The sequence below is a fragment of the Manis javanica genome, chromosome 12, assembly GCF_040802235.1.
Source record: "Manis javanica isolate MJ-LG chromosome 12, MJ_LKY, whole genome shotgun sequence".
Classification (NCBI taxonomy): Eukaryota; Metazoa; Chordata; class Mammalia; order Pholidota; family Manidae; genus Manis; species Manis javanica.
The window spans coordinates 59101079-59115065 of record NC_133167.1 but is presented as its reverse complement, the minus strand read 5'-3'; the positions used below and the strand labels follow the sequence as shown (position 1 = coordinate 59115065).

General features: G+C 35.1%; 1 protein-coding gene across 4 annotated transcripts in view; it reads right to left on the bottom strand.

The window, feature by feature from the left end:
• CHN1 (chimerin 1) overlaps positions 1–13987 on the bottom strand; it is a 224245-nt gene that overhangs the window by 159805 nt on the left and 50453 nt on the right. For all 4 annotated transcript variants that reach the window (XM_037020643.2, XM_037020642.2, XM_037020641.2 and 1 more), the window contains one exon: positions 11573–11628. In XM_037020643.2, coding sequence (XP_036876538.1) covers positions 11573–11628 — 56 coding nt within the window. The remainder of the gene's footprint in view (positions 1–11572; positions 11629–13987) is intronic.

Below are 13987 nucleotides of genomic sequence, written 5' to 3'. Positions count from 1 at the left end.
GAGTCAACACAAATCAACATAATCAGAAATGAGAATGGAAAAATCACGACAGACTCCACAGAAATACAAAGAATTATTAAAGACTACTATGAAAACCTATATGCCAACAAGCTGGAAAACCTAGAAGAAATGGACAACTTCCTAGAAAAATACAACCTCCCAAGACTGACCAAGGAAGAAACACAAAAGTTAAACAAACCAATTACAAGCAAAGAAATTGAAACAGTAATCAAAAAACTACCCAAGAACAAAACCCCGGGGCCGGACGGATTTACCTCGGAATTTTATCAGACACACAGAGAAGACATAATACCCATTCTCCTTAAAGTGTTCCACAAAATAGAAGAAGAGGGAATACTCCCAAACTCATTCTATGAAGCCAACATCACCCTAATACCAAAACCAGGCAAAGACCCCACCAAAAAAGAAAATTACAGACCAATATCCCTGATGAATGTAGATGCAAAAATACTCAATAAAATATTAGCAAACAGAATTCAACAGTATATCAAAAGGATCATACACCATGACCAAGTGGGGTTCATCCCAGGGATGCAAGGATGGTACAACATTCGAAAATCCATCAACATCATCCACCACATCAACAAAAAGAAAGACAAAAACCACATGATCATCTCCATAGATGCTGAAAAAGCATTTGACAAAATTCAACATCCATTCATGATAAAAACTCTCAGCAAAATGGGAATAGAGGGCAAGTACCTCAACATAATAAAGGCCATATATGATAAACCCACAGCCAGCATTATACTGAACAGCGAGAAGCTGAAAGCATTTCCACTGAGATCGGGAACCAGACAGGGATGCCCACTCTCCCCACTGTTATTTAACATAGTACTGGAGGTCCTAGCCACGGCAATCAGACAAAACAAAGAAATACAAGGAATCCAGATTGGTAAAGAAGAAGTTAAACTGTCACTATTTGCAGATGATATGATACTGTACATAAAAAACCCTAAAGACTCCACTCAAAAACTACTAGAACTGATATCGGAATACAGCAAAGTTGCAGGATACAAAATCAACACACAGAAATCTGTAGCTTTCCTATACACTAACAACGAATCAATAGAAAGAGAAATCAGGAAAACAATTCCATTCACCATTGCATCAAAAAGAATAAAATACCTAGGAATAAACCTAACCAAGGAAGTGAAAGACTTATACTCTGAAAACTACAAGTCACTCTTAAGAGAAATTAAAGGGGACACTAATAAATGGAAACTCATCCCATGCTCATGGCTAGGAAGAATTAATATCGTCAAAATGGCCATCCTGCCGAAAGCAATATACAAATTTGATGCAATCCCTCTCAAATTACCAGCAACATTCTTCAATGAATTGGAACAAATAATTCAAAAATTCATATGGAAACACCAAAGACCCCGAATAGCCAAAGCAATCCTGAAAAAGAAGAATAAAGTAGGGGGGATCTCACTCCCCAACTTCAAGCTCTACTACAAAGCCATAGTAATCAAGACAATTTGGTACTGGCACAAGAACAGAGCCACAGACCAGTGGAACAGATTAGAGACCCCAGAAATTAACCCAAACATATATGGTCAATTAATATTTGATAAAGGAGCCATGGACATACAATGGCAAAATGACAGTCTCTTCAACAGATGGTGCTGGCAAAACTGGACAGCTACATGTAGGAGAATGAAACTGGACCATTGTCTAACCCCATATACAAAGGTAAACTCAAAATGGATCAAAGACCTGAATGTAAGTCACGAAACCATTAAACTCTTGGAAAAAAACATAGGCAAAAACCTCTTAGACATAAACATGAGTGATCTCTTCTTGAACATATCTCCCCGGGCAAGGAAAACAACAGCAAAAATGAGCAAGTGGGACTACATTAAGCTGAAAAGCTTCTGTACAGCGAAAGACACCATCAATAGAACAAAAAGGAACCCTACAGTATGGGAGAATATATTTGAAAATGACAGATCTGATAAAGGCTTGACGTCCAGAATATATAAAGAGCTCACACGCCTCAACAAACAAAAAACAAATAACCCAATTAAAAAATGGGCAGAGGAACTGAACAGACAGTTCTCCAAAAAAGAAATACAGATGGCCAAGAGACACATGAAAAGATACTCCACATCGCTAATTATCAGAGAAATGCAAATTAAAACTACAATGAGGTATCACCTCACACCAGTAAGGATAGCTGCCATCCAAAAGACAAACAACAACAAATGTTGGCGAGGCTGTGGAGAAAGGGGAACCCTCCTACACTGCTGGTGGGAATGTAAATTAGTTCAACCATTGTGGAAAGCAGTATGGAGGTGCATCAAAATGCTCAAAACAGACCTACCATTTGACCCAGGAATTCCACTCCTAGGAATTTACCCTAAGAACGCAGCAATCAAGTTTGAGAAAGACAGATGCACTCCTATGTTTATCGCAGCACTATTTGCAATAGCCAAGAATTGGAAGCAACCTAAATGTCCATCTGTAGATGAATGGATAAAGAAGATGTGGTACATATACACAATGGAATACTACTCAGCCATAAGAAGTGGAAAAATCCAACCATTTGCAGCAACATGGATGGAGCTGGAGAGTATTATGCTCAGTGAAATAAGCCAAGCGGAGAAAGAGTAATACCAAATGATTTCACTCATCTGAGGAGTATAGGAACAAAGGAAAAACTGAAGGAACAAAACAGCAGCAGAATTACAGAACCCAAAAATGGACTAACAGGTACCAAAGGGAAAGGAACTGGGGAGGATGGGTGGGCAGGGAGGGATAAGGGGGGGGAAGAAGAAGGGGGGTATTAAGATTAGCATGCATGCGGGGGAGGAAGAAAGGGGAGGGTGGGCTGCACAACACAGAGAGGACAAGTAGTGACTCTACCACATTTTGCTAAGCTGATGGACAGTAACCGTAATGTGGTTGTTAGGGGGGACCTGATATAGGGGAGAGCATAGTAAACATAGTATTCTTCAGGTAAGTGTAGATTAAAAATTTAAAATAATAAAGAAAGAAAGAAAGAAAAGGGGGATTACTCCTTAACAGGATAAAACTATTGGTAAATCAAAGATCAACGCATGCTTTAAATATCCTTAATGTTGATCACTTAAAGGGTGTCAGATGATCAGCTATGGAGGTACTCTTTTCTGATAATATTCCTTTCTCTTAATTAAAAAAAAAAAAAAAAAAAAAAAGCAGTTACTGTGTGCTGACCTCCAATGAGTTCTGCACAGTGGTATAGAGGGCATGTCAAAGTGTGGGCAAAGGGTCTGTTTGTTTCTATGCAGAAGATCAAGGCCTAGCTTGGATACCCAGAAAATGAACTAAGATACGATATGAGGAGGAGCTTCCGGCATCAGCACTCTCTGGAGGACTCGTGCCGGGGGATGATCATCAAAAAGCCTCCACAGGGATCCGGACGATGCTGCGGTTGTGGCTGCATCCAGCCCACCGTCTCCTGGACTTGCCATAAGAAGGAGGAGGGAGATGTCTAGGCTGGCATGTGCATACAGTGAGACAACGAATTTGACTGGATCTGTACTGTTGGAACTCAACCAGGAGTTGGGAGGGGTGCAAGTTGTAGCACCCCAAAATCTCATGACTATAGACTATCTATGGTTAAAAGAACATATGGGATGTGAACAGATCCCAGAAATGGGCTGCTTTAATTTGTCTGATGGTTCAAGTACAGTTGGAAAATATCCATCATATCATAGATAAATTTTCACAAATGCCTAGGGTGCCTAAATGGTTTTCTTGGCTTCACTGGAGATGGCTGGTAATTATAGATTTGCTTTGTTTATGTCACCGTATTCCTATTATGTTAATATGTGTGTGCAAATTAGTTAGTAGTTTAAAACCTATACATACTTAAAGTACTATACAAGAAGATATGTCAAAGAAATAATCAATCCTCCCAAGTTTCCTTCATATGCTACATCTATAGCTTTTCTTCTTCCTTCCTAATTACAAACCTTAAATAGAATTCGTGCCTCATATCGAATTTACCGAGTATCATAATTCCTCCAGGTGGTAAAGATACCTCGAGACAAGTGCTGGGCATAGAAGCCACAGGGCATAAATCTGCAAAGAAGTAAAAAGCTAACCTTTGCAAACAATATGGCTTCTCTCTCACTTACCAACTTTACATTTCCCTGTATGGCCCCGGAAGATGACTGGTTAGCCAGAGACGGGTAAGATTCCTCAAGGGAGGAACAACCTAAGACAGGCACAGTCGCAGGGGGGCCATCAGGTGAGAATTTGGGGATCAACAGAGGTGAGGCTCAGAACCTCACCCCCCCTGCTTTGAGAGAAATCTTCTGCATCCGTGGATGTCTTGCTGCCCTTGTCTAGCCTGGATTAATACTTAGTCCATAGGCACACACCTGATCATCTGATCATCTACATTTGCCTTCTTACAGCACTAAACTATGTTTTCTACCTTTATCTTGCATCTACCTACCACTTCAGCATTTTATTAAAAATAAAAATAATAATAATAATAGGAGAAATGTGGGATCAACATATAAATCAAGTACAAAAATCAAATGAATATTCATATTTGACCTGATGGTTTATAGGTCATATTGCATGATCAAAACCGAAAGTTTCTGTGATGACTGCCCTTGTACTGTTCACCATGTAAGAATTTATTCACTCTGTAAGAATTCGTTCACCATGTAAGAACTTGTTCGTTATGCTTCAGAAGATTGGAGACTGACGAGAATTAGGCTTGAGATGGATTAATGATTGTACATTGAGCATTGACCCCCCTATACTGAATTTTATTGTTGTTAACAACCATTTGATCAATAAATATGAGAGATGCCCTCTCAAAAAAAAATAAAAATAAAAATAAAAAAATAAAAAAATAAAAAAATGCTATCCAGCTCCCTTCAACTCAACTCCAAAAATGTGTCACAGAGACTAAAGACTCGGTCTTAATACATTTAGAAGTTATAATTACATTCCCACTGTTTGACTGCCAGAAAAAAAAGTGTGTCCATTTTAAAAGCTTCATGTTTAAGGATGGTCAAATACCAAACTGGTTTGATTTATACCATATTATTATGAATCACCTAAGGATACAGAATTTCTTTGATATCTCTACCTAATATATATTTCATATATTTACAGTTTATGTCTATATCTATGCACATACATACCTATACACACATGTACGTATACATTTACTTGATTTCAACCAGGTACTTGACATAAAATAACAAGATCATTTTTTTTCATATCTGACAATCATGTAAGTGTATACTTAATATTTATGTTCATTATGAACTCCCATTTCAGAAATACTGACTAAATTATGTATTTATGCATATCTATATTGAAACAGAGTTGTACATACAAACATTTGTACCATCACTTTATAGGTAATAAGGGATTTACAAGGGTAGTTCTGATTACATAAGGCTTTCACTTTATGTGCTAAGAAGTAACTCTATCATAGGATACAGCTGCATCATAAGAGTATTAAGAATCATTTTCAAGCTTTTAAGTATTTGCCTGATTTCTAAAGCATGCCTACAATACTTAGCTGTGTACTTAGATATCTTTCCTGTTTAAAAAAGATTTATATTTACATTTCAAAATTTGGGGAAAAAATCTGTTTTAACATTCATAATAACAACTGGCAGTATTCTCTTAAATTAGAAAAGCTGTATTAGTTACAACTTTCTTTTTGTCAAATTATGTTACTTTTTACTATTAGATATATTATTGTGTTTAAACAATCTGCCTACAATAATTTATTATTTATTTTACCAGTTGAATAATTCAGGCTTTAAAATAAGGTGCTACACATCTTGGTTTCAAGAATGCTAACAGAAATTCAGCTGAGAAAGAGCAGAACATGGAGTTCACCATATATACTTAATAACTTCTATTTAAAAGAACCATCAACTTTTCTATTGTATTTTTCTCTTTTTCTCTTTAAAGTTGAGTGGTAGTTAAATCCTGTTGGCTTTTACACTTTAAAATATAATGGCCATTTACTGCTTAATGTCCCAAATTCAATTCCTCAGTTAAGTATTTGAGGCTGAACATCAACAGGTTCCTCACTACATCTATCTTTAGTGCTCATCAATCCCAAGAACCTTTAGTTCTTCCAAACCAAACATTTATCACTTACTAAGGACTAAGACTGAAGCCTTTTTTCCCTAAGAAGTATTTTTAGGTTAGCTCCATCTCGACTAATCCTATAATTTCATTTCAAATAAATATTTAAGTTATTTGATTGTTTTACAGGAATTTCATGAGACTGAACATGGCTCAAAATAGGTAGAGCATTAGTATTAGTGGCTTATATTTTCAATGTCTATATTCATAAATCTAATCACTAGAGCACTATTGAGTGTGAATGTCATTTCTTTAAAAGGAGACTTTTTAGTTATTTAGTAACTGCCCTTTAATTACCACCTGATGAAAACAAGAAGACATTGATCATCATAAAGTCTGGCCCTATAAAAAAAGAAACAAGTTATCTCTACTAATTTCCAAACTAAATATACATATTTTATGCTTGTACAATCTTTACTAAATGAAACTTAAGTAACTAATAGCTTATCAGTTTTGATATTGTGTGAGGATGATTATAATGTGCAAGGAGAGCTAGTCCACAGTAACTCCTTTAGCAAGTGAAGCATTCCTTGCCCATCAATTTGCCATTAGAATACGCTTGCTAATTTCTTGGTAAAGAAAACTAACCAGAGTGAAAATGATGAGCAGATCCCTCAATTTAAGTAAGGAAATCTCAACAGTACCATTTGTTCTTCTGGTTTCCTTTATGCCTCTCCTATACGCCTTCCTTTAACCAAGAGTACAGAATGTGACATTCTAGTTCTTCAGCGGATGGCAGTATTCAGTCAACCACATCTCAAAAGCAAATCAAGAGAAATTATTTTCAGAGTCCTTAAGAGCCATCCTCTGTCCTACTTCTATGTTGTGTCTTTGCATCAAGGCAGACCAGAAGGCTACAGACCTAGACTCCATCAGTTTAGTCCTTAAAAAATTGGCTGATTTGTTGCTCTAATTGTTGTGCCAACTGCCAGAAGAACAACTATAAACCCACTTTTGCATGGGCTGTGAAACTACAGTTGGACACTAATAAACATATAATAAGCTACATGATATTTTTTAAAACAATTTAGTTCAGGTAAAAGCTGGATCCTATTCTTAAGGGTTATGTACTTCATTACTGTGATCCTCTTTCCACACAATTGATCCTCAATCAGACCTGCCATCATTTGGCATATTTGTTGCTTCTTTTTTATTTTCCTAAAATTTTCTCTTTTTATTTCTCTTACTATGTCTTCATTTATGTGGCCTCAAATTCTTTTGACAAAGGCAAAGTACAGATATTTCTCAATAAAAATAACTGTGTCACTAACACTTGTGGATTTTTCACAGAACTGCCAATATCTCAATTACAGTTAAAAGTTTAAAAAGTTATATCTGGTCAGAATATGAAATAAAATGGGACATTTTATTAAATAGCATTTTTTAAAAATTCTTACATATGTAGAATCACTTCATCATCCTTGATCATGGCATAGTTAGAAATGGAATGTAATCATCAACCACCACATATTCATTCCATATATACATGCACACTGGACATCTACATATACACTAACTGCCAGAGGATATTTAAAAGATAATCTCATGAAATGCCGAATTTTGTACATTGCTTTTCTGTGTGACTAACCATATACTTTCAGAGCTATTCAACATTTTTTAAAACAATGGAGAAGCAATTCTTTTTAATAATATATTATCTAAGAAAGTTACTATGATTCTATATTACCTAATATATAATCCATATTCAAATTTCTCTGACTGTATCCAAAATCTGTATCTTTAAATGGAGATAGATATACAAGTATAGAGATAGATATCTATCTCCAGGAGCCTATCAAGGTACATGCACTGTATTTGGTTGGCATGTCTCTTTAGTCTCCTGTATTTTAGAATAGTCCTACCACTGTTATTTCTTTTATAGAAATGGCATTACTTACAAACACAGGACAGCTGTATTACAGAAAGTTTGCATTCTGGATTTGTCTGATTCATACTTCATAAACAGATTTAAGTTAACCATTTTAGGCAGCCATTGTGTATGTCTCATTGAATCACTTCAGGAGACATGTTAGTTTGTCCCATTACAGATAATACTAAATTTGATCACCTGGCTAAGGGTGTAACTGCCAGATCTTTCCACTACAAAGATGTATTTTTCCCTTTACAATTCATAAATAATTGGTGGGGTGATACCTTGAGACCATGTGAATATGCTGTTTACCTACAATCTTTCACTCAAAGGTTTTAATGTCCAATAATGATCCTTGCCTGACTCAATTACTAATGCAAATCATTTTTAGCCACCATTCCTGTAAAGAACTTAAAATTTTTCCCACTTTTTTTTCTCTTTGTATTGAAGTAGGCTTTTTTTTTAGTGCCATTATTGACTTAGAAATTCTTTTTTCATTCAATGTATTATAATTCACTATAATATTATTCTTTTTGATGTCAAGTTATCTCAAATTTTGCCTGTGGGAACCCTTCAAGTAGGTTTCTATATATTTTTGACATGCCCCCAACCATATTTGAGTCATTTTTGCTTTCTGACATAGTAAAATGTTCCCAGATCTCTCTGCCCCAGATTTTGGAACTGGGAATTTCTCTAAGGAGCACTGACTCCTTTTAGTGGGAAATAGTATTTGGAAACCAAAATTTGGGCATTGGGTATGTTCATTCTTACTGCGGCATCATTGCCTCTAAGTCCTTTCCATGAACTGATAGGAAATCTCTTTTTTTAAACTATAAGTTCATAGTGATATATCCAATTCAAATTCAAAACTACAGTACACTTCTCAATTTTCCCCATTCCATAATTTACATCTCCTGAGAACACTGGTTCTCCAGAATCCAATATAATTACTCATTTGCTCTCTCCTGTATTACACACAAAAGAATTTCAGAATTACTACATAAGTACCACTAACAAGTCTACTAGGTACAGTTAAAGATCTTTGTGTAAGTTACAGTTCTTAAGACTATTTCCCTCTAAATTTGTACAGTCAGAATAATATGTTTAAATTAGTTAAATTAATTTTTTTGATGATTGTTATGAATTTGTTAGGTTCATTTGTTTCTATTTGTATTCAATTTCAGGATTTGTTATTTTTTATTTAATGCTGTTGTTTGTGAAATACTTGTATAGTTTAGAAGTCACAACTACATATAAAAACATATCCTCAAAGAAGTCTCACTTCATCCTTATCCTCTCCCTATTACTTACTCCTTACCCACTCCTTAAAGACAACTATTTTACTGGTCTCTGGGTTAATCCTTCCTGTGTTTCTCTTTTGCAAAAATAAACTTTATTTTTTCCTATTTTCCCCTCTTTATTACTAAAAAGGGACCATAATTACTAAATGTAAGTACTTATTTCAATGTGAAAATTATTCCGTATCAGCTCATAGAAATGTTCCTTATTCTTTCCAGTTATTATAGTTTTGTCAATCAGTCTCCTATGGACAGACATTTGGTTTTCCCCAGTATTCTAACACCACAAACAATCCTACAGTGAACAACTTTGAGCATACCTTATTCCACATTTGTACAGGGTAAATCCCTAGAACATGGTAGTAGGCCAAAGAGTAAATACAGGTACATTCTTGCTAGATATTGCAAAATCTCATAAAGTTACAGCATTTCACATTTGCATCAGCAGTATGTAAAAGTCTTTGTTTACTCACTGGCTTACCAACTAAGCATATTCCAAGGTTTTGAACTTCTGCCAATCTAAGAAGTGAAAATGGTCTCCCCATGTATTTTTTTGTGCATTTCTCCTATTATTAATGAAGCTGAATAACTTTTCATATAATGTCAGATGTCATATCTTTTTTGGTTGAACTGTCCATGTCCTTCTCATTTTCAAAATCTTGATTTAAATTTTTTAATGGAAAAATTACTTAAATTGTTATAATAATACCTTTAAACTGTTTTAAAAATAAAGAATAACAAAAATTGAAAGATGAATATATAAACCAAATGAAAAGAACACTAACATAATTTAAAACTATACTATTACACATATTATATGCTGTGTCATATTATATCCAATCCATTAAAAAAAGTGACAGCTCTTCATGAATATACCTCCCTGGGCAAGGGAAACAAAAGCAAAAAAGAACAAGAGGGACTATATCAAACTAAAAAGCTTCTACACAGCAAAGGACACCATCAATAAAACAAAAAGGCACCCTACAGTATAGGAGAATATATTTATAAATGACAGATCTGATAAAGGGTTGACATCCAAAATATATAAAGAGCTCACAAACCTCAACAAACAAAAAGCAAATAATCCAATAATAAAATGGGCACAGGATCTGAACAGACACTTCTCCAAAGGAGAAATTCAGATGGCCAACAGGCACATGAAGAGATGCTCCACATCGCTAATCATCAGGGAAACGCAAATTGAAACCACAATGAGATATCACCTCACACCAGTTAGGACTGCCACCATCCAAAAGACAAACAACAACAAATGTTGACGAGGATGTGGAGAAAGGGGAACCCTTCTACACCACTGGTGGGAATGTAAATTAGTTCAACCATTGTGGAAAGCAGTATGGAGGTTCCTCAAAAAACTCAAAATAGAAATACCATTTGACCCAGGAATTCCACTCTTAGGAATTTATACTAAGAATGCAGCAGCCCAGTTTGAAAAAGACATATGCATCCCTATGTTTATCACAGCACTATTTACAATAGCCAAGATATGGAAGCAACCTAAGTGTCCATCAGTAGATGAATGGATAATGAAGATGTGGTACATATGCACAATGGAATATTATTCAGCCATAAGAAGAAAACAAATCCTACCATTTGCAACAACATGGATGGAGCTAGAGGGTATTATGCTCAGTGAAATAAGCCAGGTAGAGAAAGACAAGTACCAAATGATTTCACTCATCTGTGGAGTATAAGAACAAAGAAAAAAACTGAAGGAACAAAACAGCAGCATACACACAGAACCCAAGAATGGACTAACAGTTACCAAAGGGAAAGGGACTGGGAAGGATGGTGGGAAGGGAGGGATAAGGGGGAAAATGGGGCATTACGATTAGCACACATAATGTAGTGGGGGGGGAACATTGGGAAGGCAGTATATACAGAGAAGACAAGTAATGATTCTTTTAGCATCTGACTACGCTGACGGACAGTGACTGTAATGGGGTATGTTGGGGGGACTTGATAATAGGGAGAGTCTAGTAACCATAATGTTGTTCAAGTAATTGTACATTAATGATACTAAAAAAAAAACACTAGTAAAAGAAGTTTGACACACAAAAAAAGTGGCAGCTCTTTAAAGTGAGAAGAATATTAAGAAAAATGCCAATTCATTCGAGTTCCAATTTTATGATGCTTACTAGCATAAATAGTTAATCCCACAAATAACCAAGCCATTGAAGAAGGTGAAAGTTTGGGAAAGAGATGACTGAGAGCCATTTCATTGTAACAGTTTCATTACACCCACCTCATTAGTACAGGTAACTCTTCTAGGATGAGGAGCTTCCTGTTGCAGCTGATACACTAAAAATATAAAATAAAAGATGTCAGTTTCCCTTATGTAGAACATCTGAATATATCAGGAATCAAAAACTGGCTGCTTTTTTATTTCCACAAGAAAACTACTGTGTAGTTCTGTTATTACATTAAAATTTGTTATGAACAAAGCAAGGGAAAGGAAGCAAATTGAATTTAGTAAAAGCCCAGGAGCAAGCACAAACACAAAAATCATAATCCACACAGGTGTCTTTTTACCTTGTAAATCAGTAAGAGATATTTGGCTCTGTTCTCCATAATCTGGTCATTTATTTTCCCCAATTCTTTGTGGACATATTACATAAAGCACATCTTTGATATAAATCAATAATGGTTATGTATTTTTAAGCACATTATTATGTGACAAAATTGAACCTAAAATTAGGATTTATGTGTTAGAAGTAACAGATATGTTGTTTCTCTCCCCTATTTAAATTGCCAACATCTATCTTCAAACATAATTACCCCTAAAAACAAAATTTCTGACCCAAAGTTACCACCAGTTCTTCAACTATGGCAAATACAGCAAAAGAAAGAATTCAGGTATTGAAATAACTTGCCAAGGAGAGGATAATTTTTAGTGTATCTGAAAATGAGTCAGTTAAAATCATACTGATACCATGACTTTCGAGCCTCACCTCAGGCTCTAATTTGAAATAAAGAATGAATAAAATGAATGGTTGTCAGAGAAAAGATATTTATGTATGTCTAAGTTTATCTTAGAGGGAATTTTTTTCTATTTCCACATACTTAATCACATAAAATTGAATTTAAGTTAATACTTTAAATACTTAAGATATTTCATCAACAAAACATCAAACTACCCAGACATCTCTGATTGTCAGATAATGAATGACTCAGATTTCAACTGGGTATCATTACATAGACTCCATCCCTCATTTCATTCATATATATCACAGGAACATACATAAATTAGACTATATATAAAAATACATAATTAGGCTATGTATATGTATGTATGTATACACACTATATATGAGAACATACCCAGACATACATCCTTGTTCTGTATCACTATGTATGTTTGAGTTTGTTCTGAGATGGGGAAGGGAAGCAAGCAAGCACTGAAACCAAACTTGCGTGGCCCTAGAGTGTGCGTGTTATCACCCAGATAATACATGTGTGATCTCCACATTCTCAAGAGAAACCAAAATATGATTTGCAAAGAAGGGAGGATTATTCAGGTCTATCCCTCCATATTGGTAACTAACGATGGGAAAATTCAGTTCACCTTTCTGCTTTTAGTCAGTGATTCTCAAAAGATCAGTTACTTTCCTTTGTCAAGGAAATTCTTTAGAGAGTATTGTCACCTACAGAAACTAAATTATGAGAACTGAATGGTACTCAAGAAGGATGTTATAAGTTGCCAGAGAATGTAAAATGTTGATTTTGGTTCAAAGTACACATACTATAGTACATGGTTATCATCAGTAATGCATATTTACCTATTCAGTAAGCAAACATTTAAGATAAGCCTGTATGAAAAAAGGAGTGACAATATCAAAACGTGAGAATTTCACCCTTTGTTTTTTAATCAGGCTCAAAGGTTATAGTTCTGTTTCATGAAGAGAAGTAATTTTTAGACAAATGCCTCCTCATTGGCACCAATGATAAGTCTATCTTTAAGGTTCATTATAATAAATAATACATAAAAGGGAGTTTTGGATATTGTACAACTGAATATAACATAAATTCAGGGACTACCTATCAAAAGAATCACTAAAAAGTATACACAATAATAAAGACTCATTCAGACCCTTCTCAGTTTGGAAGTTTTGGTAATTTAAACGGAAACTCAGATGAAATTTCAATTGCCCAATCATTAAATGCTTCACCAAAACTTAATAGCTAAATTCAAGATGAGAAGATACATGATTAAAGTACTTAACATTATTCAATTACTTTAGAAATGTCAATGCTTATATACTTATACATGAATTTCTCAGTACCTGGAGACAATCCATTGTTAATCAAGTTCAGAGATTATAGTTTGGTACTTGAGGTTCAAAACTGGCTCACCAGTGTTTTGTTTGCTGTTTTCTACATTTAAATTTGTTCTTATTTAAAAATTAAGAGATTTAACTATCTAACAACAATAAAAGCAAAAGAAAATTCCAGTGTCTCTTGAAAAATCAGGATGTGACAGCGTTGGACTTAAAGTTTCAGATGATCACAATAAGGGGGTGCTGTGAGCTACTCCCCACAGACAGGCGTCCAGGCTCTACCTTCTGAGAGCAGCCGCCTGACTCTCTGGCCTCATTTATTACCTGTAGCTCCCGAGTTTAAGGAAGCAATATATACCGAAAAGCAATAAAACTGTACTTGT